The 26,600-nt window shown below is 36.8% G+C and overlaps 1 protein-coding gene across 1 annotated transcript in view; it reads left to right on the top strand.

Moving 5' to 3' along the window:
- The window catches only part of LOC104074551 (afadin-like), a gene marked incomplete at its 5' end in the record, with an annotated part of 44,917 nt that overhangs the window by 8,413 nt on the left and 9,904 nt on the right, over positions 1 to 26,600 (top strand). Inside the window, 8 exons of the mRNA XM_009574708.1 lie at positions 14,059 to 14,124; positions 14,283 to 14,356; positions 14,862 to 14,980; positions 16,026 to 16,220; positions 16,479 to 16,570; positions 16,999 to 17,187; positions 19,862 to 20,884; positions 22,717 to 22,752. Of these exons, the coding sequence (XP_009573003.1) occupies positions 14,059 to 14,124; positions 14,283 to 14,356; positions 14,862 to 14,980; positions 16,026 to 16,220; positions 16,479 to 16,570; positions 16,999 to 17,187; positions 19,862 to 20,884; positions 22,717 to 22,752 (1,794 nt within the window). The remainder of the gene's footprint in view (positions 1 to 14,058; positions 14,125 to 14,282; positions 14,357 to 14,861; positions 14,981 to 16,025; positions 16,221 to 16,478; positions 16,571 to 16,998; positions 17,188 to 19,861; positions 20,885 to 22,716; positions 22,753 to 26,600) is intronic.

Genomic DNA, 26,600 nt, shown 5'->3' with positions numbered 1-26,600 from the left:
GTTTGTTAGCTCTTTGCTTGTGTTCCAGGTCTTAAGATTTCTTAAGATTTCGGATAACTCAGTATCTGAAGTCTTCTTGTGTCTGTTTTTCCTAAGTATTTAAGGAAAATTTTTGCCCTTTCCTCCCAGCATGAATTAATTGACATTTTTGAGTAAGAAGATTTAGAAGTTGGTTTTTTGTTTGTTTTTTTTTAATGTTTGATACTAATTCACATCAGCGGTCTGATCTACTGATGTTTCCTTAACAGGCTTCTTAGGAGGAACTTAAAGTGAAAATGTAGTATTTAATTGTCATTTCCAAACAAAGCGGGTTTTAAAATTCATGTGCCAGTTCTTCCTTGCACTAATACCTTCTGAATGCAGGCACTTGCTAGCAAGCTCGCAAAAGTTATAGGGCACATATGCTTTAGCTAGAATTCCTCTACGAGACTTCATTCAATTCTGGCATTCAAATAACTTCCAAAATTCTGTTTAGATACATGTTAATACAGCATTTTAATTTTAATTTTTTTGCTCCTACTAATGAAAAAGACTTTCAGAAGTTAACAAATTCTGTGTAGACATTTTGCTGTATGAATAATGCTTTCAATTAGAGTAGAAATTGAGGTGCTTAATAGTACGTGATAGTGTACGCACTGATACCGGATTAAGTTGTATCCCTCTGAAACTGCAGGGCAGCATTATGTGGAAGACTGTGCTGTGGGGTTTTTTTTTTCAGTTGTAATTTGTCCTTAGCTATAGAGCCAAGAGCCATTTCTTTGAAAAAGTGCAGAGATATAGGGTGTTTTTTTTCCAAAATAGATTGCCCAGTATGTCTTGCCTGTGAAGTCCTATCCACAGACCTAATTAAGCTGATGCATTAGTTCAGAACTGCCTTAACAGGGAATAGCGTCACAGAATTTGCAATACAACTTGTAGATTTGTACATAACTCTGAATAGCCCTTAGTGTGTCACTGCTCATAGGGTATTTATAGCAAACGTCCATTAAAAAGTTAACCCTTGTTTGGGGAAATAGAGCTTGAGCAATGTATTTTCCTTGAGCTCAACAAAAGATTTCTCCTTTGAAATAAAAGAGAAATGGAATTAGGCTCATGTATTTAATTTCTTTTGTTAAAAATGAAGAGTGCTTTTATGCATCTGTAGAATATCATATGAATCCTAAGTTGCAGCATTTATAATAATAGAAGAGGCTTCCTTTTCAGAAAGGTTAGGAAAGACTAATGAATAAAACTTGCTTAGTCTTTTATGAATGTCTTACATGAAGCATTTTCCCTTTACTTACGACTTTACTCTTGCTCTCATGAAACGGGAAAAGTACAATTAGGTAGGAACTGTTACCTACTTGATTCCAGCCTCAGAATGAGACTTTAGGCCAATTGCTTTAACTAGTTCCTTTAGTTGCTTTGGTTTTCATCAAAGAAGGTATCTTTTAGAAGCACTCAATTTCTGGAGTGTGAGAGAAAACACGTTACAAATTGATACACTTCTGTCTAGCACAGAAGACACTACAGCTATTTGTGTCAGCATGCCTTGCTTTCCATGTTTATCTAATTGCCTTATTAAGGTTTCTGAATACTATAATTAGCTTTTTTGTTGTTTTTTTTGTGTTTTGCTTTTTTTTTAAAAAAAAAAAAAAGATGATTACATACGCAGAAGACTACAGTACTGCATATTTTATTGGTGCTGTTTCAGGAAGTCTATTACAGAACATCCTGGGATTTTTGGTCTTTTATCTCCTAGGAGAAGCATGCTTTAGGAAGATAGAGGGTATATTCACTTGCTTGCTTTGTGTGCAAGTCAATCTTGATTGCAAACATTCTTTTATAAAAAAATAACAGGTAGCCCTTATTCCATTAAAGAGAACAACGAAACTCTTCAGTCCTTTCTCTTTACTCCTTTTGAGGCTATTTGTAAATAGAGCTTCTGGATACACTGGATGTAAAGTTTCTAGGTTGTCAGATGCTTCACGGTCCTGTGATATTGTACAGCTTGCAATCCAGCTTTTTTTTCTCTGAACAGTAAGACACTTATTTTTCATCTGTTTTCCCACCCAGTGCAACTCAAAGCTACAATGGAATTGTTCATCGATGTTAAATGCTGGATGTTTCTTTGCCTGTGAATAGCGTTGTCACCAAAGTTTGAATCTCCAATGCCTGTTTTGTTTAATTGGAAATGTTTTGCCCACTTGTGACTGTAGTTTGTCCAACTTCAGAAATGTTTGGTTTTTTCCCTCCACCATGGGGGAGAATTTGAGAGGGGAAGGCAGAAGTTTACATATGTGGAGCATGGGTCAGTTTTAAAATTCTTTTTAAGTCAGGGTACAACATGACTTATAGCAGCTGTAGCCACAACTAACAGACCAGTTTACATACAGTAGGCTGGTTCACCTCATTTATATTTGGAAATTATATAGGGCATGCTATGAAGTATTTTGTCTAATGATGACAGTTTTCCAAAGTCTCTACATTGGTCTTGAGGCGGCCGAGACTGCTTCTTCTGACAAAGTGGTTTTCTCCTGATCTTCAAGTCCAGAGAAGTTTGCCCTCACTGGAGGCGGGACCAGTAGCTACAAAGTTGGTCTTTCTCATTCCTCTGGGCTGACAGCAAGTAGTTCGATGAGTCATAGATGTAGTATGTTCAGTACACAAAGTAGATAAATATGTACTTATCCAGATACAACCTTCAAAATGCATGCAGCTTTAGGGAATGTGAGTGTTTGGGTGATCAGAAACCTTTGCTTTTGCCTCCTAGAGAGTGCATTTGTAAACTGGCTGCATAGTTTAGTAAACTGGTATTCTTTAAAATGCTTACAAGCTTGGATTATTTAAATGCTTCTAGACTAATTACTTGCCAGGGAGGTCAGACTGAGACTTGATTGTGTTGCATAAACTTGCCTTTAAGGATGTTTATAAAAACTTACAGAGGTCTTCTATGTAAACTTAAGAGTCTGGAATCAGAGAATTAGCCTTGATAAAAATCAGTAAAATCTACCCTGGGCGTAGGCAGGTAAAAGACTTCAGGCCTGACGGCTGTTATCAGCATTGATAGCTACATTTCTGTCCTGTTTTGTTTAAAGACATTTTAGTTGCAGGAATTCATTCTGGTTTTAAACTGTTTTGTTTTTATAAAATACAACAGAAGCTTAACAAAAAAGACCGACTTGAGGAAAGTGTGTCATCCTTGAAATGTTATGAGAGGTACCAGGTCCTAATATTTCAGCAAGGTATATTTGTGTATGTATGCACATACACATATATGTGATATCTACATTATTAAAATAAAATCTTTTTTAATGTTTGCATAATTATGCAAAATCCAAAAAAGCCTTGAAAATTATTTGTTTTAAAAAAATCTCCAATGGTTTATATGAGCCATTGGAGTGTTTTGACATGTAGTTGTGGCATCTGAAGCCACTTAAATTGGAATATTACTTTGAAAAGGTTGGTAACTTTATGACACTTTTTTGTAGAGTCATTCAAACTATAATTGGAGAGTGAAGGATACCTTCACTTCAGGACTACTTTTTCGTATTACTATTTACGTGAAGCTTGAAACCATTTAAATATTCATGTATTTAAGACAGAAATCTTCAAATCAGTATTGAAAGGTCATTAGGAAGACTTTCTTCTATTTTGTTTAAATAAAAGTAGTTTTTAATCCATGTAACATTTAAAAAACCCTTGTTACTGAAGTGTATTTTTTTTCTTTAATCAAACGTGATTCTGCCAGTCTTTATTGGAAGCTGTTCATCGCTCCATTTTATTGGAGTGATAAACAAAGTATGTGAAGCTAAACAGGTATGGGCAAATGATGGTTTAGAACAAGTAATGACAAGACCTTACTGTTAATTGTCTAGAGCATTACCGGTTTGGTTAGGTGCCATACCTGCAGATATGTTTTGCAGATGCATAGTTTTTCCTTAATTACTTCATACTACAATTCTGCTGTCATTCCTAACAACTGGAAAAGTGTTTTTGTAATATTTTTCATAGTTTTAATTCTAACGATAGGTATTGAAATAACTAGGTCATCCTACAGATCTACTAAAACTGCAAGAATATTACTAGCCTCACAGAAAGTACAGCTAGTTTGTGATCCACCTAAGCTAGTTGTGGGGCACGATGTTTGAGGATGGGAGTAGCTTGACTGTTAAGGGGTTATCACTTTGTCAACAGGTGGACCTTCATTCCCACTCTGATACCTTTACACTGGGGTACTGGTGGGGCTGCATGGCGTCCCAGCACCTCCAGCCCATCACGCCGCTGGTGGCAGGGCCCGAGGTGGCGTGGCATGGCATGGGTGGCTCGCCTGGGAACCCAGCTGCGTGTTGATGCTCACTAGAAGGAGCTGCCTGTTGTTTCCACCATGCCGTTACGGCTGCTTGTCCTGGCAAATACCAAGTGGGAAGGAGGAGCAGGCGGGATTTCTTCTGCCTGCTTTTAATGCGTCTGTGGTGACTGAATCATCAGCTTGTGGACTAGCTGTGATGTTGCCATTAGGAAGACTCTATCTGATGTTCCTGTTCTTCAGAATGCTATTTTATATACAGTTGTATATGGCATGCTCCGATTTTATGACTGATGTAATGTACGGGAGCCAGATTTTCCTGCGTGTGTTACTTACAAGAAAGTCTTAGAAAACTCATCCTTTGTCATAGCAACACTAGCAATAAAATCTGTTCTCCTTAAATATTTTCTTTAATTCTGTCACTTTCATGAATTCTGTCACTTTCATTAATTCATTACTACTGTAGTCTTGTACATCCTCAATTTTACACTCCTCTGATGTAGGAGTAGTTGTTTCTTTTTTCAGATCAGTGTAGTTTATCCTGTTCTTTTCCTTATTGGTTTGATTACTCCATAGAAGTGGCAGTAATTTTTTTTTTAATGCTGCCTCTTCTATTTCTATAGTTCTCATAGTAAGTTTTGAAGCAAATGCAGTGTTTTAGGCGCAGTCCTGTTAGAGCAAGGAGGGGCTTGCAAAATAACGCTAGCTGTGAAAACAAGTACGGACAACTGTACGCTGATGTGTTGCTTGATAGATGGCCCAAATGATAAGCAGATGTGATGGAAAGTGACTTGTTTTTTATTAGGCTGCCTCAAAAGCTGAGGTTAGATTCTATTATCCAACTCAGTCCTTTGGCTTCTTTAACATGACAGAATTTTTGTAGTCAAGCAGAGAATCGTACCAAGCTTAAAAGGGGCAAATGCCCACTTGGACAATAGGTATGAAATCTTTGCATACCTTTGTTTGCCATAAATAAACATATTTTTCTATTTCTTTTTTCTTTTGATGCATTAAATGCGTGATTGACTTTGCTGTGTTGTATCAACTTTGTTTTCCTTCCATCCTCCTGCTCCCAGTGAATTTCCAGATTTTTTTGAGGTTGCAGTCGTGTGGCTTGAAGAGTGGAAATACCATAAATAAACCTAATATTTGGGGGGTTTGTTACTTTCTTCACCTTCCAGATACTTTTTTCATGAGGGAATCTAGTGTGGGACTTCTTTTGTCTTTTTTCTTCTTTCCCCCCCCGCCCCATGTCAGTGCCCTGACTCTCAAATATATTTTATCAGCATTCTAAACATTGAAGTTACACTCACCACAGGTGCCAAAATTGCTCTTTTAACTTTGAGGATTGCCATAGTTGCATGAGTTTTCAGAACTTTTCTAATCTTTCAGGCCCTTCAGGAAAGTCAGTCAATTCATTTGTTCGTTTATTCAGTGAATTCTCTACTAAATTCCTTTATATCTGGTGATGTGTCCTGGGATACTAGTTTATGTTTTTCTAGTTGTCCTACTGCTTATTTAGAAGACATTTATAAAGGAAAGTTTGCAGAGTTTTTGTTAGTTCTTAATTTCCCAAATGTAAGTACTTAACAAGTACTTTTTCTGAATTAATAGGGAACGTATATTTATAAAACCATATATGTCTATATATATCAATGTCATTTATATTATACAAGTAATAAAAAAATTTTAAAAGTTGTTGTGTCTCAGGTGAGATTCTAATGTTGACCCTTTTTTGTTGGCTCCAGTCTGTCTGAATTCATTAATCTGAGAGATAGAGAGGTTTTTTTAAAGACCTGAAAGCTCATGCTGAAGTTCCAGCTCATTAACTGTGCTTTGCTCTGCAGTCTTTGGTCGTGTTTTGAGATTAAGTTCTGTTGATATTTTAAATGTGTTGGGGTTTTGGTTTTTTTTTGATTCTGTGTGATGGAGGAATGATAAAACATCCTCTGAAACAAATGATAACTACTGCTAATTTTTCTCTCTTACACGTGTAAGCTACTTCTTTCTTGTTCATGAAATCCTCTGCTATTTTAGTGTTTATATGTGTTACTTTGTGGTTTGAGAATATAGTCTGCAATTTTAGTTTCTTCTTCTAACAGATCAGGGGGTTTTGTTTTGCAAATAATTGATTTAGGAATTTTCATAAGTATTTTATAAAATATTCACTCTTTGGGCACATAACCCTTTTCCTGATCAATTTATAGTGGTTTGGGTGTTGAATTACAATATTTATGCATTTTACAGTGTTTGGGAGCTGAATTGCAATATTCATTTCATGTGCAAACTTTGTATGCAGAAGATTCAGTATCAATTCATATGTAGGCTCTACCCAGACATTTGAGAAGGTCCCTTGTCAATTCATCTACAAATCACCAGAAAAATGAGTGTCTCTTGTTATTACAGATTGGAACGTAGCTGAATATTGTTGAACAATGCTTACACTAAACTAGGGCCTAATGAGTACCACTTCGGTAATTTGAAGCTTTCATTTCATTTCAAAAGAAGAGTTAGATTTGCATGGACTATGCAGCCCCATGACCTATGAACAGTACTGATGTGAAACTCCCAACAATCGTCATCATCCAAATGTGTAATAAACTTAACAAGCTCTCTGTGTTTTATTTCCTTGCTTTTATTTATATCCTCAGGTTGTAATTTTAGACTGCATCTTGTAAAATTTTTCTGAACATGTTTTTGTTCTGTGGTAAGAACTATTTAAAACTAGGCTACTATGACAAAAATAAAGCTAGTCCTCTTTTCTGAAAGCTTAACTATCTTTCTTCTGTCCCACACTAAGAATTATTATACAGTGTATGTGGGCCACACAGATGCAATAAAACCAGATCGAAGGGAAATAGAACTTCTGATGAGTTTTAATTGCTGGATTTATTGATAGCGTTTCATACCTCAGTGTCTTTCTTATCCTCTTGACTTGTAGCTCCTTTTATTCTTGCTCTTTTTCTTGGAAGAGGGCTCATTGTTTATTTACTTTTTACAAGGTAGTCTGGTCACTTAAACAAATATTTTTCCCATACATTCTTTTCTTTGTTTAGATTTAGGATAAAGACCTGAGTTACCATTCTAAGGAGAGTTCTATATGCAGAAGTATCCCGTGTTTGCCTTTACCTCCCAAGTAGGATTAGAAGATCTATTAAAATTCCATCTAAATGTGAGAGAATGTTCGCCATTGTCATAGAATTCCTGCAGCAACCTGTAAATCACAGCAAATTTAGGATTAATTATTCTCATACTCTGACTAAACTTAAGCGCATGCCAAACTTGCAAGTGCAATACGTTAACATCTTCCACCTTTTGCTGTTTTAAAACATTAAATTACTTCTTAAGATAAGTGTAAGATGATAAAAAAAACTTTATACAGGTATTGCATCTCATGCAAATGCATGGCTTTGTTCCGAGTTCTGGATCTACTTGTTTTCCTCAGTTTCCCACATGTGTTGGCTATGTACATCCATCTTAAAGATTAATAAGCTTAAGCATGGAGAAGATTGTTTTCAGGAATCTTTTGATGTTTTTACTCAGAGAGCTAATTAAGCTTCCTGGAAAAAAATGGGGACATTTTTATCCCATTATGTAATTACATCAGTAAAGGTCTTCTGTTTTTTTTAACAGGATGTATTTACTTCAACTCGAGATACGCTATTCATCTCTATCCCTTGCTAAAGTTGATGATCTGAATTTTTTATGTTTAGGAGGGAGAATGGGTGGGCCTTGGCAAAGCTGGGAAGTGTCTTTTGGATGCACTTGCCATGCAGGCTATAAAAAGCTTAAAATAAGGATGAATTTCAAATGTTCATAACTCCCCCCCTGTGTAGTTTTTTTCTCTGTGTAAGGATCTGTATCTATGTGGCTTTTTTGGGTTTGCAATTGTTTTGTGACTCAGCTTGCACTGGAATACTGTTGCTCTGCAGACGCTGCTCAGAGCTGCTTGACAAGTCAATAAGTTACCTATAATATAATTAGGAATTTGAAACTGTTTAAATATTGGGTTAAAAATCACACTATCCACCAAATAGTGGAGTCTGAGGCTGCAGCAGAGACACAGTGATTATTTTATGTCATGCTGTTTTAAACCGTTTGGGAATTACTTGGGCAGTGTTTAAACGGAAATATTCTCTGTTAGGTCAAACTCCATTGGTATTTTTGTTGTGTTGCTCATTAAAAAGAAGACTTTCCCACTGGAAGTTCACAGGTGTAGTCTAAACATGGGTGAATTGTTCTTATGTTTAAAAGATGAACAATTCCTGGCTCTTATTTTCCTTCTTAAAGAGGGCTTTTGGGTTTCTAGCAGTAAAAAGCCCAGTTTGGGGTCTGATGTGAAAAGCCTACCTGATATATGTCCGGTATATATTCACAATCCCTGACAAGGACGCATTTGTTAGCACAGGTACACAGTTGCTGTAACCTGATAAAAGTTGTCACAACAGCTTAACAAGAATAATGTCCCCTCCCTTATTGATCCAGGCCCCCCTCCTAGCAACCCCCTTTCCTGTATGGTTATGAGCAGTCATGCTGTGCTGTGAACAATTTGAGGAAGCTGATTTGGTTGCAAACAAAGCTTTTATGTGGGAGGAGGGGGGCTGGGGGCAGGGGTCAGCTTAGCCTTCAGCCAGGTCTGTCGTGGGACCTGCCACGACGCAGCGCTGCCTGGGCAGGTCCAAGCGCAAGACAGCATGGGAGCAGGCAGGTGGATTTTTTTCTGACACTCTGTGTAAGTTCACTGCTAGTGTCATTGTAACTTTTTTTTTTTTAAAAAGACTGAAATGTCTAAATAGTGCTCCACTACTGGCCTTCAAATTTAGTTCTCTGTGCTTTATGCAGTTTTTATGATCTGGCTTGTTCTTTTGTACTGATTATTTAATTGTATTGTAAAAGCATAGAATGGAGGTGTTTCTCATTTTGAAGCTTAGGTCTAATGTACTTGAGGTACCAGAATTTTTAAATATCATGTAATTCCCTTTCTTCAGTCCACAATTCCCTGTTCATCTAATTCTGATCAGCTACTATCTTCCTTATAAAACTTTTTCCCTGTGGTTCTCCGCTTTGGCTATGCATTGTAACAATAGATAACATTCCGAGCTAAACAAGGAGGTCTTCAGAGTAGAGTGTTATGCTCATGCAGTTCAGTTCAGGAATATTGTCACCCAGGTGAACTGAAGCTTGTGTCGATTGCTTTTGATATAATGATTGCGCTCATTTTGTAGAAGTGGTTCTTCCAGTTGAAAGCTGTGACTAAAAAGTGTAGCTGCTAATTTGGAAGCAATAAAGAAGTAGCAGTAGGTTTGTGGTGTTTTTCAGTTATACACCTTGAAAATTTTCCTTAAATTGTTATTTAAAGGAAAGGATTTCCCAACTTTGTCCTTAAAAGGGTACTGTCGTTTCACTTTCTTCTACATTGTGGGAAAATCTTGCTTCACGAGTGAAAGAAAAACAGGTAGCTTGGTAGCACTAGAGAGTTTACTACTATGGATAAGGATTTTTTTTTCTTTTAGGATTTTCTACATTATTCTTTGAAAAATACTTGTACAGGTTTTGGGGGTTTTGTAATTGGCTATATATATAGTCAAGAAAATGTGCTGTAGGTTAATTAATCTTGGGGAGGGGAATAAACCGTCTTTTTATGCTTACTACATTCTTGCTTTCTACAATCATCTAACTTCTCTACAGTTGTGTTCTTCTGTTCGGACTAACAGCTTTACAGATACGCATGCTTTTGTTATTCATGATTGGAGAAAATAAAGTGAACTGAAAAGAACATTTACCATATTACTGTTACTGATACACACATGTCATTGCTTTGTTTTGTTTGTGGGGGAATAGTTTTAGTTATGTTGACCTTTACTTTCCTTTGAAAGAAAAGCAGGGTAATGAGCAGGTTACAGAGAAACCTGTTTTATTGTAATGTCAGTAAACAATAGGAGAAAAATCCACGTAATGTGTACAAGAATTTCGCTTAATTTGGAGTTTAGTATGCATGTCTAACCACATATTAACATCCTTTTTGTGTCCTTAATAACTGTACATTTCCTTCTAATGCAGTCTCCTGGAAAGTGGAACTGAAGCAAAATTAAGTCTGTTTCAATAGAAATTAAGAATTTGGATTCAAATTACTCTAAAGCTTATGAGTTAATTTTGAGGATGCTTACTGAGAGATCTTCCCAAGCATAGGCGAGAGCACAGGCATGTTGGGAGAAACATATTAAATGGCATGTGAAGTAGGCAGAGAAGGAGCCCACTGTCCTAATAATATGTGAGTAGATGTGGTAGCAGATGAAGATTTTTGATGTAATCTGAATAGAGATTTATTTTTAAATCACTCTTTATGCTTTCAAAATTCATTAGTTTTGTATTAAGTGAGATGACTTGGAACTAACACATCTGCTCCTAACTTCTCTTAAAAGAACAGGAAAGGCATTGACAAACTGTATAGGCTTCATAAAAGCATTAAAGAAGAAGGAACAAAGAGTAAAATGTCAACTCCTTCAAATTGTAATGAAAAATTACTGTAAGGCTTAGAGTATAAGAACAGTCATACTTGGAACAAAAATCTGGTATCCTTCAGCTGTGGGGTATTTAGCCAAAGAACATAACAAAAGAAGTGTAAGATGGTTCCTCCTAGTTTCTAGCTTTCTGTAATTTCAGAATTTCCTTCAGAATGTATTATATCTGTATCATTTTTTCTGAAAGCCCTTGAAAGGCTGTACCATGAATCTGCTATCTTTTTTGTGCATGTTTACACTTCGGCATCTACAGCAGTCTTGTTCCTGGCAGTTTCCCAAGTTAATTATGAAATCCTATGGAAAATGTACTACTTTTTTTTTTTTTTTTTGGGGGGGGGGGGAGTGTTTTGTTTTGTTTTTTACTTTTTAAAATATGCTAGCTGATAGCATGAATAAGAAAGCTCTGTCTGTTGGCTGGTTAGAGAGATGATAAATAATCCAATCTGTGCCACTCATAATCCCGTACTCCTTCACTTCCTTGATTGTTGCTAAGTTGAGGAGTCCATGTCTATTTAGTTGATTCTATCAAGGAAGCTATTCCATGTTTCTGATCATCCTTGTTATCCTCTGAGCCTCAGAATAATCAGAATTATAAATGGTTTTCTGAATGTGAACTTTTTAGATGTTTGGTGACCATAGTGGTTCCTGTTTTGTTTGTTCTTTTCTATTAGTTCTGTTGGCTTCCAGATATTTGAGCTGATATGTGAAGACGGCTCTGAAAACAGTGACTAAAAAGGTCTTTCTCAAGGAGCTAAAGCCAGTTTAGGAACTATTATATGGATAATTTGTGCAATTACAAATGTTTATCTCATCACTACCTGCAAATCAGTGCACATATCATAGGCTTAAACAGAAGGTTTCAACTTCATTTAATGTGCACTAACAATCATAATCAAGCATAAGAAAGGTGATATGTATGGATATAGCATGTCTAATGTAATTTTTGAGTACCAAAGTCACAATCCCAAAATTGTTTGATTAATACGTGCACTGTTTAAAGTGGCAATGCTCTTCCAAAGGCTTGCTGTTTTTTACCTAATCTTTGACTGTATTAGGCAGATCTTTGATTTACTGGACCCAAGGGGGATGAGATTCTTGCTAACATCCTTTGAAGTTAGGACTGAATAAAAGCAGCATCAATTCCAAGTGGCTTCAGAGTAAATAAACTCAATCATCATAATTTTCAGTTCCCAAAAAGGGGAGGTGGTAACTGGTTCTGCCGACAGTGCCGTGATGGGGACCGGTCTCTTACAAGGTTGGAGCATTACTTCACATTTGGACTAATGAAATACATTTTCCCTCTGTTATTGCTCCAGTGTTCAGCATCATGTGATCCTTCTCCAACCCTTGGTTTTTAACTTACCTGATAAATTTTCTATATGACAAATTTAGTTACATTCTTGTTTGCCCTTTTTCTGGAACACTATGTGCATGATGAACAGCACCTTCAGTTAGGGCTTCTCTGATAACTTCCATTCCTTGTGAAAAAGAATAACTTCCTATCCATTGTTGAACCAGTTATTAATATACAAGGACAAGTTCCTTCTTATGCCATGTCACCTTCAAGTCTTGAAGAATTCCTGGTAAGAGATCTTGCCACGTGTCTTCTGGAAGTCTAGGTGTTCTGTCAACCAGATCATCCTTCCCCATGTGCTTCTTGGTTGCTTTGGGTAAAAAAGAGATTTGTGAACCATGATTTCATTTTTCATTGTATTTATCTAGCTGTCTTCTGACTTGTATTTCTCATAACTTTAACTGATTTTTCTGGTATAAAGTTAAAAATATTCTGCAGTTACCATGATGTTTCTTTAGAGCCCTTTAAAAAAACCAACCAAACAAAGAAGTAACTAAACTTTTTTTTTTAATTGCCCGTATATTCTTTCCAGACAAAGAAATTGTCCTTACTTCAGTTATTTATTGCATATTTTTTCCTTTTTTTCTTTAAGTACGGCTTAAACAATTATTATGAAAAATTTAGACATGTAGAATGTTAATCGGGAATCATGGGACTCGAAGTAATTCCTTTTCTGTGGCTTTTGAGTAAACATTTGGGATTAACTCAAGATTTAATGAATAAAAATTAGGTCCTTCACCTGCTTAGAAAACCATCTATAACACTAGCTTTTGAATAATCTTCACCTTGATTTTTATTTTACTTTATTAGAATAGCGGGGGCAATGAATGCTTTTGCTGCCAAAAGAAGGGGAAAAAAAAGAGTTGGAAAAGCTGAGCGGGGGGAAAGGAGGAGGAATTTGCATATTCAATATCAAAGCAACTTGGGGGTTATTTTAGAAAACGACATTCCATTAAAAACTGCTCTGTTGAAAACTTAGCACTCTTCTTCCAAGTGACTTGCAGAGTAAAATGGCATGGTTTGCTATAGTACATAATGAAATCACAAGTAATTGTCTTACATTGTAAGTGACAATTTAAAGGTTTGTGATACTAACATTTAGACTGATCTGTGTGGTGTCTTATAAATTGGAGCATGTGGATGATGCAACAGCATGGCTTGAATAGATGCTTCTGTTCTCTTATCTTGAATCTGTTGGTTGTCTCACAGTAAGTTCACTGTTAACAGTCCTTTCAAAATTTAGCGGAATACTTTGAGGCAGATGTTTTATGAACAAAATTGCATGGTTTTGCAATAGACTTAAATATTGGCTCTGTCAACGCTAAAAGATTTATTAATTATAATGTCTACTTTACTTGTTTATTGTAAAATTAGACGCACTGTTTGTTCCTTTACACTAGCTCCTTTACAGTCCTAATGAATGTAAAAAGCATTTCTATTCCTTTTTCTTGTAATTTGCAATTTACTTTGTTTCATTTGGGTATTAGCAAGGTAAACAGTGCAGTCTTTTGGAACATAATACATGGAGGTATAAAAATAAAAAACATGCATGTATAAGTGCAAATAAGTATTTCTTATTAGAAGGGGATTAGAAAAAATTCTAAAGTATAAGTTTTAGTTAATGTATTTTCTTTCTTATTCAAGCTTGGATTAAGACCAAATATTCTTTGCTTCTAACAATGCTTGCAGGTTCAATAGGCCTAATATTAAAATTTTCTTTTGACTTTAAATGAATGTAACTCTTTTCTGCATAATTGTTTTTTTCCAGTTTGGGAATATATAAAAGTAATGAGAACTTAGAGGTTTACCTAGCCATGTAAAATTCTGATTAACACTTGTGGAATGCTTAGGAGATCAAATATAAATGTAATAAATTAATGCCTCTTTCTCTGTAGGGTGCTGGTCAAGACAAACTTGGAATATATGTCAAGTCTGTTGTGAAAGGAGGTGCTGCAGATGTGGTTAGTAATATTCTTAAGCATCAGAAGTTCAAAGGTAGAAAGATCCTTTGGAAATGCTTTTAGTTCCTTTGTTTACTAATATATGTGAATAATTGTTTTAATTTAGAACATGTTAGCATTGATGTATGAATTTTCTTCTCTCTTGAATATGTATTTAGGATGGTCGTCTGGCTGCAGGGGATCAGTTGCTCAGTGTGGATGGTCGAAGTTTGGTGGGCCTATCCCAGGAAAGGTACAGAATGCTTTCCTTGAGTGTCTTTACATGAAGAAAATGCTAGAGTAATAATCTACTGAAGTTCGGGCTGAAGTTCGTTTTTTTTGCACATTAGGCTTTGTCTTGCCTTTTTATAACTGCCTGTGAATAACCTTAGTAACAAGTTCAACTGTTCGTGTAGTATTTTCTATATATGATACGGATTATCTATATAGAAGAGATTGTATTACATGTTTGGGCTTTAGTTTTGAGCAAACTTTATTTAGCTCTAATTTTAAATATTTTGGCTTCTGACCTTTAACCGCAGAAATTGGAAATAGTACTTGCCTGTAGGTGTTGTCTGTTTAATAAGCATATCTTCTAGTCATCATCTAATTTTTTTCAAAGTGATCTTAAGTATTAATCAGAAAAAGAATACTAGATTAAACATGAGAAATCATGACATACAAACTGATAATAAGGAGGACTAAGTAATAGAGTGCCTAATGTTATTTTTTTTTATTTGCTTTGGCTTTTATTGCAGGGCAGCAGAACTTATGACTAGGACGGGTTCTGTAGTAACACTAGAAGTAGCAAAACAAGGAGCAATTTACCATGGTCTTGCAACCCTGCTTAATCAGCCATCCCCAATGATGCAAAGAGGTAAAATACTAGTATTATTTATGTCAATAACAGCTTTATAAGTCTTAGAATGCAGAAAATATAGTAATTTACAGTAGATTGCCAAATATTACCAACATATTAAATCAGAAAAGAAAGATAATTGCACAGAAAAGAAGCATTTCCTTTCTTATCTAAAGTTCATCTGTTTTTAAATATTGTTTGAAATTATGCTAGTCTAATCATTAACAAATGCTTTGCATATGTACCTCTTAAAAAATTAAATGATGCATTTAAACACAGTTCTGGTTTGAAGTAATTTTTATTTTAACAAATGGAATATAATGAATACAAAGGGTGTTAAACTTCAGTGGCTTTTTTATCCCTTTCATAAAAGCTTCTTTCCTCCTCTCGGAATATGACTTCCTTGTAACCAGAGAGTGCAATGTAATTACTAAGAGAGAAATAAATAGAAACAGAAGCCCCTGGAACATGTTTTGCCACTGAAGTTTTTTTATTTTTTTTTTTAAACTAGAACTATTGAAACGTATCTTCTTAAGTTTCTGTGTCTGATCGTAAGAAGTTCTTGAATGTTTCTCCAACACTATATTTTATCACCCTACTTCAGTGAACTAACAAAAGACATATTTAAGTCTTATGTAAACTAATGTAAAGGAAATAATTTTGTAAAGGAAGGCCTTTTCTACATATAGGGTAGTACTACAGTATAGAAAAGAATGGGTTAAAAGAATAAATCCTTATTATCACAGTTTACAATGCCATCCCAGATGCCATATGCCTCTCAGAGTCAGCAAGAGACTTTTCAGTAAAGCACATTTGGCTTTTCCAAATAATGTGGTACCTTTTCAAAAGCTCTTTTGAAGCATACAAATCAAAGGAATCCTGTATAGTTGATACAAGAGTGGGATTGTGTATGAGAAGAAGTAAAGATTTTAAAATCTAGCATTTGCTTTACTGGGAACTCATTTTTAATTGTAAATGCAAGGTAGCTCTGGTTTGAAAAAGAACATGCTAGTCAGTAGTTAATATAAGTGAAAGGGGGAAAATACATATCAAACTGTTACAGTTTCTGACCGCCGTGGCTCAGGTAAACCCCGACCAAAGAGCGAAGGTTTTGAGCTGTATAATAACTCCACTCAAAATGGGTCACCTGAGAGCCCTCAGCTGCCGTGGACGGAGTACAGTGAACCAAAGAAGCTGCCAGGGGATGATAGATTAATGAAGAACAGAGCCGATCATCGCTCCAGTCCCAATGTAGCAAGTAAGTAAGATTACCCTTCTTTTAGGGGTAGATGCCTCTTCCACTAGTTTTAAAGGCTGTTGAATTCAAAAAGGGGATGATTGTTTTTAAAAATGGATTAAATTTAAAATGCCAACGTAGTGGTAACATTTGGAGCAAGGCTTTTGCTAGAACTATTCAAAGGAAAAATCCTAGTTATTTTGTGAATACTATTATTTTATTAAGTTATGTAAATTATTATTAACAGTCATGTAAATGCTTCCTTTAACTTTCCAACAGATCAGCCTCCAAGCCCCGGGGGAAAGAATGCTTATGCATCTGGAACTACCACCAAAATAACCTCAGTCTCTACTGGAAATCTTTGTACAGAGGTCAGAAGTGGCAAGCAAAATGCTGGCTATTAAACTTTCCTTAGCTATCAATAGCGTCAGTGTGCTTGAGTCAAACCAGTGTCTGTCTTAACTATTTGAACATAATGCTGGTACTAATGACTGGGTGGGGGTTTTGCTTATTACAGCTAATGAAAGATTTAGACAACTTTGAGTGATTTTATTAAATTTTGTTCATGAAGTTGTCCTTGTGATTTCTTAAGTTTGTACAATATTGCGTACTTGTTTTCAGACCATAAAAACATGAGTCATAACTACAATTATATTTGATACTAGGCAACCTCTTTATTGCCTGTTCCAGACAAATAATGGTCTTATAAGCCATTTGGAAAATGCATGTTTAGAATAATATTCCGTACAGATCTGTGTGATTAGAAAACTCTACCTTATGTTCTTTTTACCGTTTTCAGGAACAGACTCTGCCCCCACGACCTGAAGCTTATCCCATCCCAACACAGACCTATACTAGAGAATATTTCACATTCCCAGCTTCAAAGTCTCAGGATCGAATGGGTCCAGCTCAGAGTCAGTGGCCAAATTATGAAGAAAAACCACAGGTCCAGGCAGAAAGTAATCATTCGATCAATACTACAATGCAGGTGAGAAGTAACTTTTTTCGATATAAGAAAAAAAACAGAAAGAAACTGCTTGCTTTCCACTCCCAGACTGCTGGAGACATTTTTGCAGAACAGTCAACTCTCTATAATCTCTGAGCTGTTCAGGACAAACTATACCATGGCGGGGAGAACAACTGTAGTTTTGCCAAGATTGGCTTGGATTCAGAAACCCTACTCTTTTTTTTTTTTTTTTTTTCTTTTCTTTTTTTTTTCCCCTCCGAGAATTTATGTTATCATGTTCTGCAGACCAGTTATCTGGGATGTTTTAATTCCCCGTTAGAGGTAATGGGGTGTAGATGGTAGTAGGGTTTGTCTTGTAAATTGTTTTGTGGTTTTCTGAAGAGCAAACTAAATCTTTCGCTCTTCCAATAAGGTTTACGTGGAAAAATCTCTTTGCCTGCAGGGTGCATTGTTTAAGTGTCAAAGTGAAGTATTAAAAATGAAATAAAACAGTACTTTGAGACCTATACAAGGTCTTCACTGAAACGCATTCCCTGCTCTCAGTTAAAAAAAAAAAAAAAAAAAAATCAAGTTGCATCTATTATCAAAGTGCAAATGCTTCTTGACCTGAAATGAATTTACCCCTACTGTAACTTTATAAATTCAGAAAATAATGTTGTTCTGCTCTTTGTAAATGAGGACTTTACTCAAACCCATACAGGAAATTAAATCTAGATCTACTAAATCCAGTCACTGGATTATCTTTTTTTCTAATCCACCAGAAACTTAAAAATATAGAGGGAGAAAACTTTTTTTTTTTGCTATTTCTTCATTTGTGATAAAAGCAGAGCTTTACATCAGGCTCAGTATGTTTTATCTTTGGAAAAGCAGTGACATGTAAATTATCTTGAGATTGTGTCCGAGAAGCAAAGTAAGGATTGATTATTGATTACTCATACACGTATCAGCAAGTGAATTCAGTAAAAAGTCAATTGAATAAAAGCTTAGTGCCTTTTTTTTTTTCAGTATTACAGATATCAAATCCCAATTATTTCAGCTGTTAAGAAAACAGATGTCATACCGAAAGTAGGATGGTAATTTTGAAGGAGAATGCTGCAAGTTAAATGACTGTGGCAGATAGCTATGGAAAAATTTTGCTGAATTTCCTCCGTGCTTAACTCCTTCACGTTTCGTGATTTCATCTCACGTAATCTTAGCTGCATAGTTAACGTCTAGGGTCTCTCTGTCAATGATGGGACAGGGGGAGGCTAGTACCTCCAGAGAATGGTTTCTACCCATTTGTCTTAATGGGATGAATTGCTGCCTGGACTGCATCTCTCTCCTGCATAAGCTTAAGTGAGTAGTTTAGATCAGGTGGTTAAAACTGGTGAGATGAACCCCATCTGTTAAAGCTGTTGACAGATACCAAATTTGAGCTATGGTCTTAAGGCTGAATGCAATGCAGAAAAGCATTTTCATAAAGCAAACGGCTGGAAGCTTTAGCTCCTTAGAAGCATTGAAAGTGTACACAATTTTTCCCCGCCATACAATAGTTCTTTTTAGTTGAAAATTAGAGGAAAATAGACTTTTTAAAAAAAATTTTAAAAATACTTTTCATCTTTACAGTGAGAACTGGGCTTGTAAAATAAAAAAAAAAAAGCTGCTGTAAGCTACTGACCAATGTGAAATGCCTGTTTTCTGCTCTGAAGGCATTAGCAAACTGTTTGGCTAGGTGCATCTTTACAGCAAGTCTAACACAAATAGCTGTGTGTTGAGCTCTGCTGGACTAACAGAGCATAAAAAATACACTTGTTCATTTCAAAGAAGGCATTCTCTAGAGGTCATGGTTAAGGTCTTGACGGAGGAAAAAGAAAAGGAATTTGCTTTGTTAGTCTTCTCTCAGTTGTTGATAATTGGTACATTATGTGTTCAGTGCTTAGTAGTTCCTAACACTCAAAGTATGAATATTTGCTTCAAGAAAATCATTAACAGATTTGCTAAGCCTAATTTATGGTCCAGTATTCCTTTTCAGGAGGTTGTACAGTGCAGTGAGACCCTCAGCTTGTATAAAAAAAGACATGGTGTTTGACGCGCTAGAAAAGCAACAAAAGCACAGACCAATACACCCATGCCCCAAGAGCAGGCAGAATTAGACCTGGCTGCCCAGATGCCGTACCCGTGAATGGCGCTGTAGTCATGAGAGCTTCCCGCGGGTCATCTCGCTTGTTAATGGAGGAGAGTGGGCAGCGGCTCCCTTGTCTCTTCCTCAGCAGCCTTTCTGTTTGCCTTCCCAGTAGGAAAAAAGTTCAGTCAAGCCAGCTGAAGGCTGAATGGCAGAGCTGGTATGCCTGAGCTGCCGTTCAGAGCTGCCAGGACTCTCGTGCTCACATGTGGGGGAGGGGGTGTCAGGGATAGTCCTGAGAAATTGTGCGAGTTGGGGAGGTTTTCAGCTTAAGCTCCATTTTGCGTTCAGCCTTCCTCCCAGTCTAGGTTTCCAGGCATTTCAGAGGTTGCAAATCTTCCATGACTTGAATGAGTTAAAAGGACTGAGAAGAGTATTTTATTGTTGGTTTTGGGAAACTTACTGGGCATGGAAACGCTGAAATTCACTAAAAGTAATGACCTTCAGTAATAAGAATGCGGCTTGTGAGCCATTTTCAAATATGTTTTAATATAGATGGACTATGAAATACATGCCTTGTTTAATTTTTTCCAGCGTGTGGCTCGTTCCCAGGAAGAACTCCGAGATAAAGTTTTCCAGCCAGAGAGGAATCGTTTGGAAGTTGTTATACGGAAGGATGTAGAGTACATCGATCGGAAGTCAGACAGTGATCAGTGGATGAATTCATCTGTGGATTCTAGCACATCTAGCCAAGAACACCTGAACCATTCATCCAAACCGGTCTCGCCTGGTTCTTGTTTAACTAAAAGTGGACCGGGCCGTTGGAAAACTCCAGCTACTAGCCAGCCAACTCCAGTGGCCATTTCTCAGCCCATCAGAACAGATCTTCCTCCTCCACCGCCACCTCCTCCAGTGCATTATGCTGCTGAATTTGATGAACTACAAATGGATTTGCCTCTGCCTCCCCCTCCTCCTCCGAATCAGATAGGAGCACAAGCATCTTCCCAGGTAGCTGCTGCTGAGCGTAAAAAAAGAGAAGAGCATCAGAGGTGGTATGAAAAGGAAAAAGCACGTTTGGAAGAGGAACGAGAAAGGAAACGTCGTGAGCAGGAGAGAAAACTGGGCCAAATGCGTTCTCAGCCACTAATTCCTGCTCAGCCCGTGGTTCCCCCTGTTTCCCTTCAGCAGGTAAAATCAGAAAAACCTTCAACTTTGCAGAGGTCTCAAGAAACAGTCATTCGAGAGTTGCAGCCCCAACAGCAGCCTCGGACTATTGAGCGGAGAGATCTGCAGTACATTACTATCAGCAAGGAAGAACTGTCCTCTAGTGATAGCCTCTCTCCAGATCCCTGGAAACGGGATGCTAAGGAGAAACTGGAGAAGCAGCAACAGATGCACATTGTGGACATGCTGAGTAAAGAGATTCAGGAACTTCAGAACAAGCCTGATCGTACAGCGGAAGAAAATGACCGCCTGCGCAAACTCATGCTTGAGTGGCAGTTCCAAAAGCGACTTCAAGAATCAAAGCAAAAAGATGAAGATGACGATGAAGAGGAGGATGATGATGTGGATACTATGCTTATCATGCAGCGACTGGAGGCAGAAAGAAGAGCAAGGGTAAAAGGGGATAATCCTTTCTAGACAAAAGTATTGTAAATATATATCTCGGTGGGTTTGTCCAAGTATTTTGATGTTCTTACAGGGTAAAGGAGGATGAAGCTTTCTTAAATACCTTGAATTTAAAAATTGCTAACTTGCAGTGGCTGCACCAATTAAGTGATGTATTATGAAAGTATCATAGCTACCTATTATAGAATCCAAGCTGGTAGTCGAATTTACTTTTCTGGTTGTGGGGAAAGAAATGCCCTTTGGATAAAGGGATTTTGCCATGTAGCTGGAGTAGGATTAGAAGGTTAAATATGGCAGGAATTTGCTTACAGGAAGGTAAGCAAAAACATTTGAAATTATGAAAGTCACTAGGAGAATCAGGAACAAAAAACAGTGTGGAATTGTTTTTTTTCCTCTCCCCTGCCCCAGTATATTTACCTCTAAGTGTTCTTATGTATAGTCTATGGAAACTGAATGCATGCTGTTTCCAGGGAACAGTGAACTGAACTGAGGTTCCACTTTGCTTGTCCTCTCCAAATAGAGGCTGGGGCATAAGGCAGCTGCTGCCTCTACCTTTACCACCACCTCAGTGGTGACCCCAGCAGTGCAGGGGGAAAGCATTACGCTGAGCCATGTGGTTTTGGATACACCCTGTCTAGGGCCCCAGCTCACACGTACCTGGATTTTGCATGGTGTCCAATTTAATCGGTATCTGACAAGGTTTGCTTACCTTAGCTTCAGTACTGTGAAAGCTCGTAATATATCTAATAAGATAATACAACTGAATAGCATGATGAAGTTTTTATCACTCTCTTGGTGGCTGTTGTCTCTAGATTCTGTTAAACCTATTGTTACTGGGAAACAATTTCTATAGGAAAATTTGTTTTTCTTTTCTGAATAATAGCAAAGTTACATACCAATAGCTGTGCTTTGATAGGCTTAAAAACTAGCTCTGTAATATGCTGAGTGTCTTCTGTTTGTTTATCTTGAAAAGTTGACTTAATTCTGTGATAAGCAATTTTTAATTCTTGAGAAATGTTTCCACATGCTTATTTTGACATTCAGAAATAGATATCGGCTTGAGTAGTATTTGAGTTCAGGATTGTTTTGGCAGCTTGATTTCCTAAACTTACTCTTCTCATATTTACTGCAGTCTGCATTGCTTTCCTTTTTTCCTGTGGCTAACTTTATTACTGTGTAAAACAATAGATACCTCAAACTTGGAAACTGAAGAAAGGAAAAGCTAAATATCTTTGGCAAACAGGTTGCGTTAAAGCCCAGCATCGCTAACATGTAATTTGTAGCACATAGGCAGTTACCTATGGGCATAAAAAATCCATGTAAAACTGCCATTTTAACAAACAGTGTCTTTAAAATTTTACTGTAGCAAAAAAAAAAGCCATGTGTCACTAATAGAAAGCCAGTTGTATTGCATAACATTATATCAGTCTTCTCTGCACGAGCTGGATTTAAAATACTATTTGTGCATAAAGTTCTTCCAGCATTTTGGAACATTTTGAAACTAAAAAATAACAGTTGTCTTGAACTGAAGTAATGTTTGCATTTTGGTTACATTTCACTGTCTATACTACTAGTGATGCAATAAGTAGCATCTCTGGAGAAATACTGAGGTTTTGAATGAGTCAAATCAATACTGATAAAAATTTCAGATTATTTGATTGTTTTCATTTCTGTATTTCAGGATTATGTCAATTCAGTTCCTCATTCTCAAGCAGCTGACTTAACAAATAAAAGAAAATGCTTTTGAAATAGCACAAGTCTAACCTATCTTTATTTTCACTGTGCATCTCTCTTTTTTTCCCCTTTCTTACTACCTGCAGCAGACTGCTGTGCCAGCAATCTCTGTTCTAGATTTGGTATGTTTGTTTCTTTCTCTTCAATATCTCTTTCCCATTTCAATTCCTGATATTATTAATAACCATCCTATGTGCTTTGGATGATGATTTGGCATCTTTGGGTGTTCAAAAATCATTGTGATACAATAAGCAGTAAGTTAACTGTAAGCATGCATTTGAATGTTTCCAGATGTGGTGACTCCTTTACCTGTGTTTCCTTCCTTTCAGATGTTGTGTTCTGCTTGCAGGCTTGATTTGTTTGTTGTAGCAGTGGTCTAATATAAAACTGTGTATTTGATGTTTTGTGCAGTCGTGTTTATAAAATCTTACTAAGCACTTAGAATGAACAAGCTGTGAGGTAAGATTCCCTCCCCTTCCTTCCCCACCCCTGCAGGTTTTAGAAGAGCTCTAGCAACACCATTCCTTTCCAATCTGAAGTGTAATTGTCCTGAGAGCCTAATACTACAGCGTACTGCTTCAGCACATGCTGAAAACCTGTTGTTTACAGGTGTTAAAATTTTCTCATTAAAGTAAAAATGGATTGTAAACTCAGAAATTACTTCTGAACTAGTATTTCCAAATAGGTCACATAAACATGCAATTAGTAAGTTACCATATAATTTCAGTTTCAATTGGTTAATACCATTCTCTTGCATCTAAAACATGACAGGCTTTCAAATTGCGGCAGTAATTGCTATGACTCCAACGAATTCTGTATTTTATTGCTCTCATTGGAAATGGATATATGGAAAAAAAAGAGTTCTGTAGTCTTCTAGAGAAGAAATATATCCCCTTCAAAGTGTATTTCTGTATCATTAGTATACCAATTTGAAAGAAAGGTAATGCTTGCAAGTCCTGTTAGTATAATTAATCTGTGCTGCTGGAAAAAACTGTAAACATGACTGATAAAAATATAAATTTGGATATTCAGCACTGCTTTACTTTTTAAAAAATCATCTTTTAAAATGTATTCTTCAGATAACTTAGTCTGTCTAAGGTGTTTGGTTTTGTATCTGTGTGGTACATCAGTGTTAAGCACTTGGCAGCTGGGAAGCAGGTGAAGCGTGTCAGCTTTCTGAATTAATGGACAAGCCAGGACTCATGGATTTTTTAGACTTAGTATCTATCAATATTTTTTTCTTACTGCTACTCCTATATTTTTTTGCTTAAGCCTTGGTCCCCGGAGCTGCAATTGGATAGATAAAGTACTTTGCCAAGCAGGCTGTAAACTTGTGGATCTTTCTGCGACAGGAGGTTGTGAAGGCAGACAGTATCATCAGCTTTAAAAATGGATTAGACAAATTCATAGACATCACGCCTGTAAACAGCTACTGAAAGGATTACACAAGGCTGTACCAGATGACATCTCTAGTACCATGCTGAATGCTGGGGAAATACTAGAAGAAATGGCCAGGCTCATGTGCATCTCTTCTTGCCATGGTCAGAGACAGAATGCTGTGCAAGATGGATCCGTGGCCTCAATCAGTTGAGGATTTATTAAGCTCATAAATTTAGCTTTAAAAAAAGAAAGCAAGCTAATTCTGAAATAGATGATGTTGAACGCTGTACGCAGCAAATATCTCTTTTTCCTAATTTCATCATTTTCATACTGTTCACATGACTTTCTGGGCGTAGTTGCATCTATCCTATACCACTTCATGTACTCAAGAAATTACTTTGTAGTTTCTAGAGGGAAAAAATACACTTTAGAATGCTCCATGCTTTTTTCTGTATGTCTGGTGTGAGCATTGGTGATAGCTGTTCTGCTAATTAAAAGGCTGGTGAAAGGTGATGAATAGTTAATGCATGAATTGTCAATTTGGCTAGTGATTGTCTTTTTAAATTCCTTGGGCCACTAACAGATCTGACCCAACTTTAGTTGTCATAAATAAATAGGTATAAATTTAAAGTTCTTCTAGAACTTCTGTTAAAGCATTCTAAGCAGTGCTTGGAGAAATGAATTTTGTCTGGAATCTGAGACTTCCTGGGTGCCTGCCAGTCCCGTGAATATCTTAACATTTCTGATAAGGAGCTGATGGGCTGATCTGTTAGGAGGAGCAATAGCTCAGAAGAAAGGTGGCCTTTCTTGCCCTCTTCTAGCTAGGAATAGTGCTGCAAGCATATGTTGGCGATAGGGGGACAGAGTTGTGCGGCTGAGTGAAGTGTTGGCACTTTCAGTAGAGCTGGGACAAAGCAGGGGAAAAGAATTAGTGCTTTGTGCTTAGCTGCTTCGCTAAGGAGAAGCTGCTGCTTGGGAGAACGCTCTTCTCTATCACGCTGGCTGTACAGATCAGTTATTTCTACCTGTTAGAATATAAACACGTGCTGCTTTGGAGAAACCCTGGAAGTACACAGGAAAACATGACTTTCAAACTAGAGAAAAACTAATTGGGATAGAGGAGTACTGAATCCAAATACTCAACCTGGCAATCTAATAGCCCTCTCACTAGAAATGGGACGGGAAGCTAGCTTTCCTTAGCGTCTTGAAAATTAGGGAGTTCAGTTTGAGCTGGGTACTGTTGTACACACTCACAAACACAAATGCCTGCAAGTGCTCTGGCATGCCTCGCCATCCCGCTGCTCCCTGCCTTGGTCTGGGAACGCTCCAAAGTAGAAACGGGTTACTAATCATAAAGAAATAAAATGCCACTCTGTAATAGTTGCTCTATTCCTTCTTGTGCCTTACATATCATTTTTAGCCTTTTTACTAGGTATTATATTTAAAATAGCCTCTGACCTGGATACTGTTTTTTGAAATTATTATGGTTCAGATGTTGACAACAGTTCCTAGGTGGGCACCCTGCCTAGTTCTTCCTTCTTTCTTTAGTTAAGCTCACAAGAAAATAAAACTTCCCCTTTAATTTAGTTTGAAATATTTTCTTGTTTAAGTGCATTTGAATAGGAATATTTGCTACTAAGCAAAAAGGCATCCATGCCATAATCTGGGATCAGTAACTGCCATGTTCAGAGTTTTTCTCAATTGGGACAGAGTCAAGGAGTTTTCCTATATTTTTTCACTGTGCAGTTTTTGCCTTCTTTTTTTTTCCCCCTAAGAGGAAATTACTTCTCTTCTATAAACTCTTTTGAATTACTAGCTGTCTTTCCTTTTGACAGCAATATTATCTCCTTTGCTAAAATAATGTCTTTTTAAGAACCAAGACAAGAAGAGGTCTTAATCCAAGCAGGGAGTTGGTTAACTACTTTATTCCCTGCTCTACCGTATTTATTGAGCTTGATCTCTATCTTTGTCGTTTTCAGTTAGGAATGACAAAAGTTTCAGCCCTTAATAAGGAGAATTTACTCGGACGTAGCATCCTCTAATATACATTTGCCAAATTCCTGACTAAATGAAATTAATTAATTTTGTTCTTTAGCTTTCATGCTCAAAAATGGTGGTTTTTAACACTTCAAATTAGAGGTGTTTTCACTTCAATTAGTTTGTATAGCTGCTGGAAGATGTAAAAGGCAAGTGTTTTCAAAATTACCTGTTGTACAAGGTCAGAAGATACCCATAACGCAAATACTACATGAACAGTGGGGGGAAATAATGACCAGAAAATTAGTGCCCCCCCCAAAAGTTTGGTTTTAGAATTGATTGGAAAATTGATTAGAAAACCTAATCTGCTTTAAAGCACATTTCCTGTTAATTAATTGGGGGGGAGAGATACCTACATGAAGATTGTCCTCACAAAGTATATTAAAACTAAATTTCTTTTACTATATCATTATTGCTTTGTGTCTTAAGGGCCTTCCTCTGTAAATGAAACTGGATTGTAAAAACAAATCCAGGAGTAGACAAGTATCCGTGTTACATGTGGCTTATAGCAAGATATACCGATCAGTACAAAAGATCTTGGGGGGGAGCGGGG

This window comes from Fulmarus glacialis, unplaced genomic scaffold, assembly GCF_000690835.1.
Source record: "Fulmarus glacialis isolate BGI_N327 unplaced genomic scaffold, ASM69083v1 scaffold11923, whole genome shotgun sequence".
In the NCBI taxonomy this organism is placed as follows: Eukaryota; Metazoa; Chordata; class Aves; order Procellariiformes; family Procellariidae; genus Fulmarus; species Fulmarus glacialis.
This window is presented reverse-complemented; position numbering and strand designations above follow the sequence as displayed.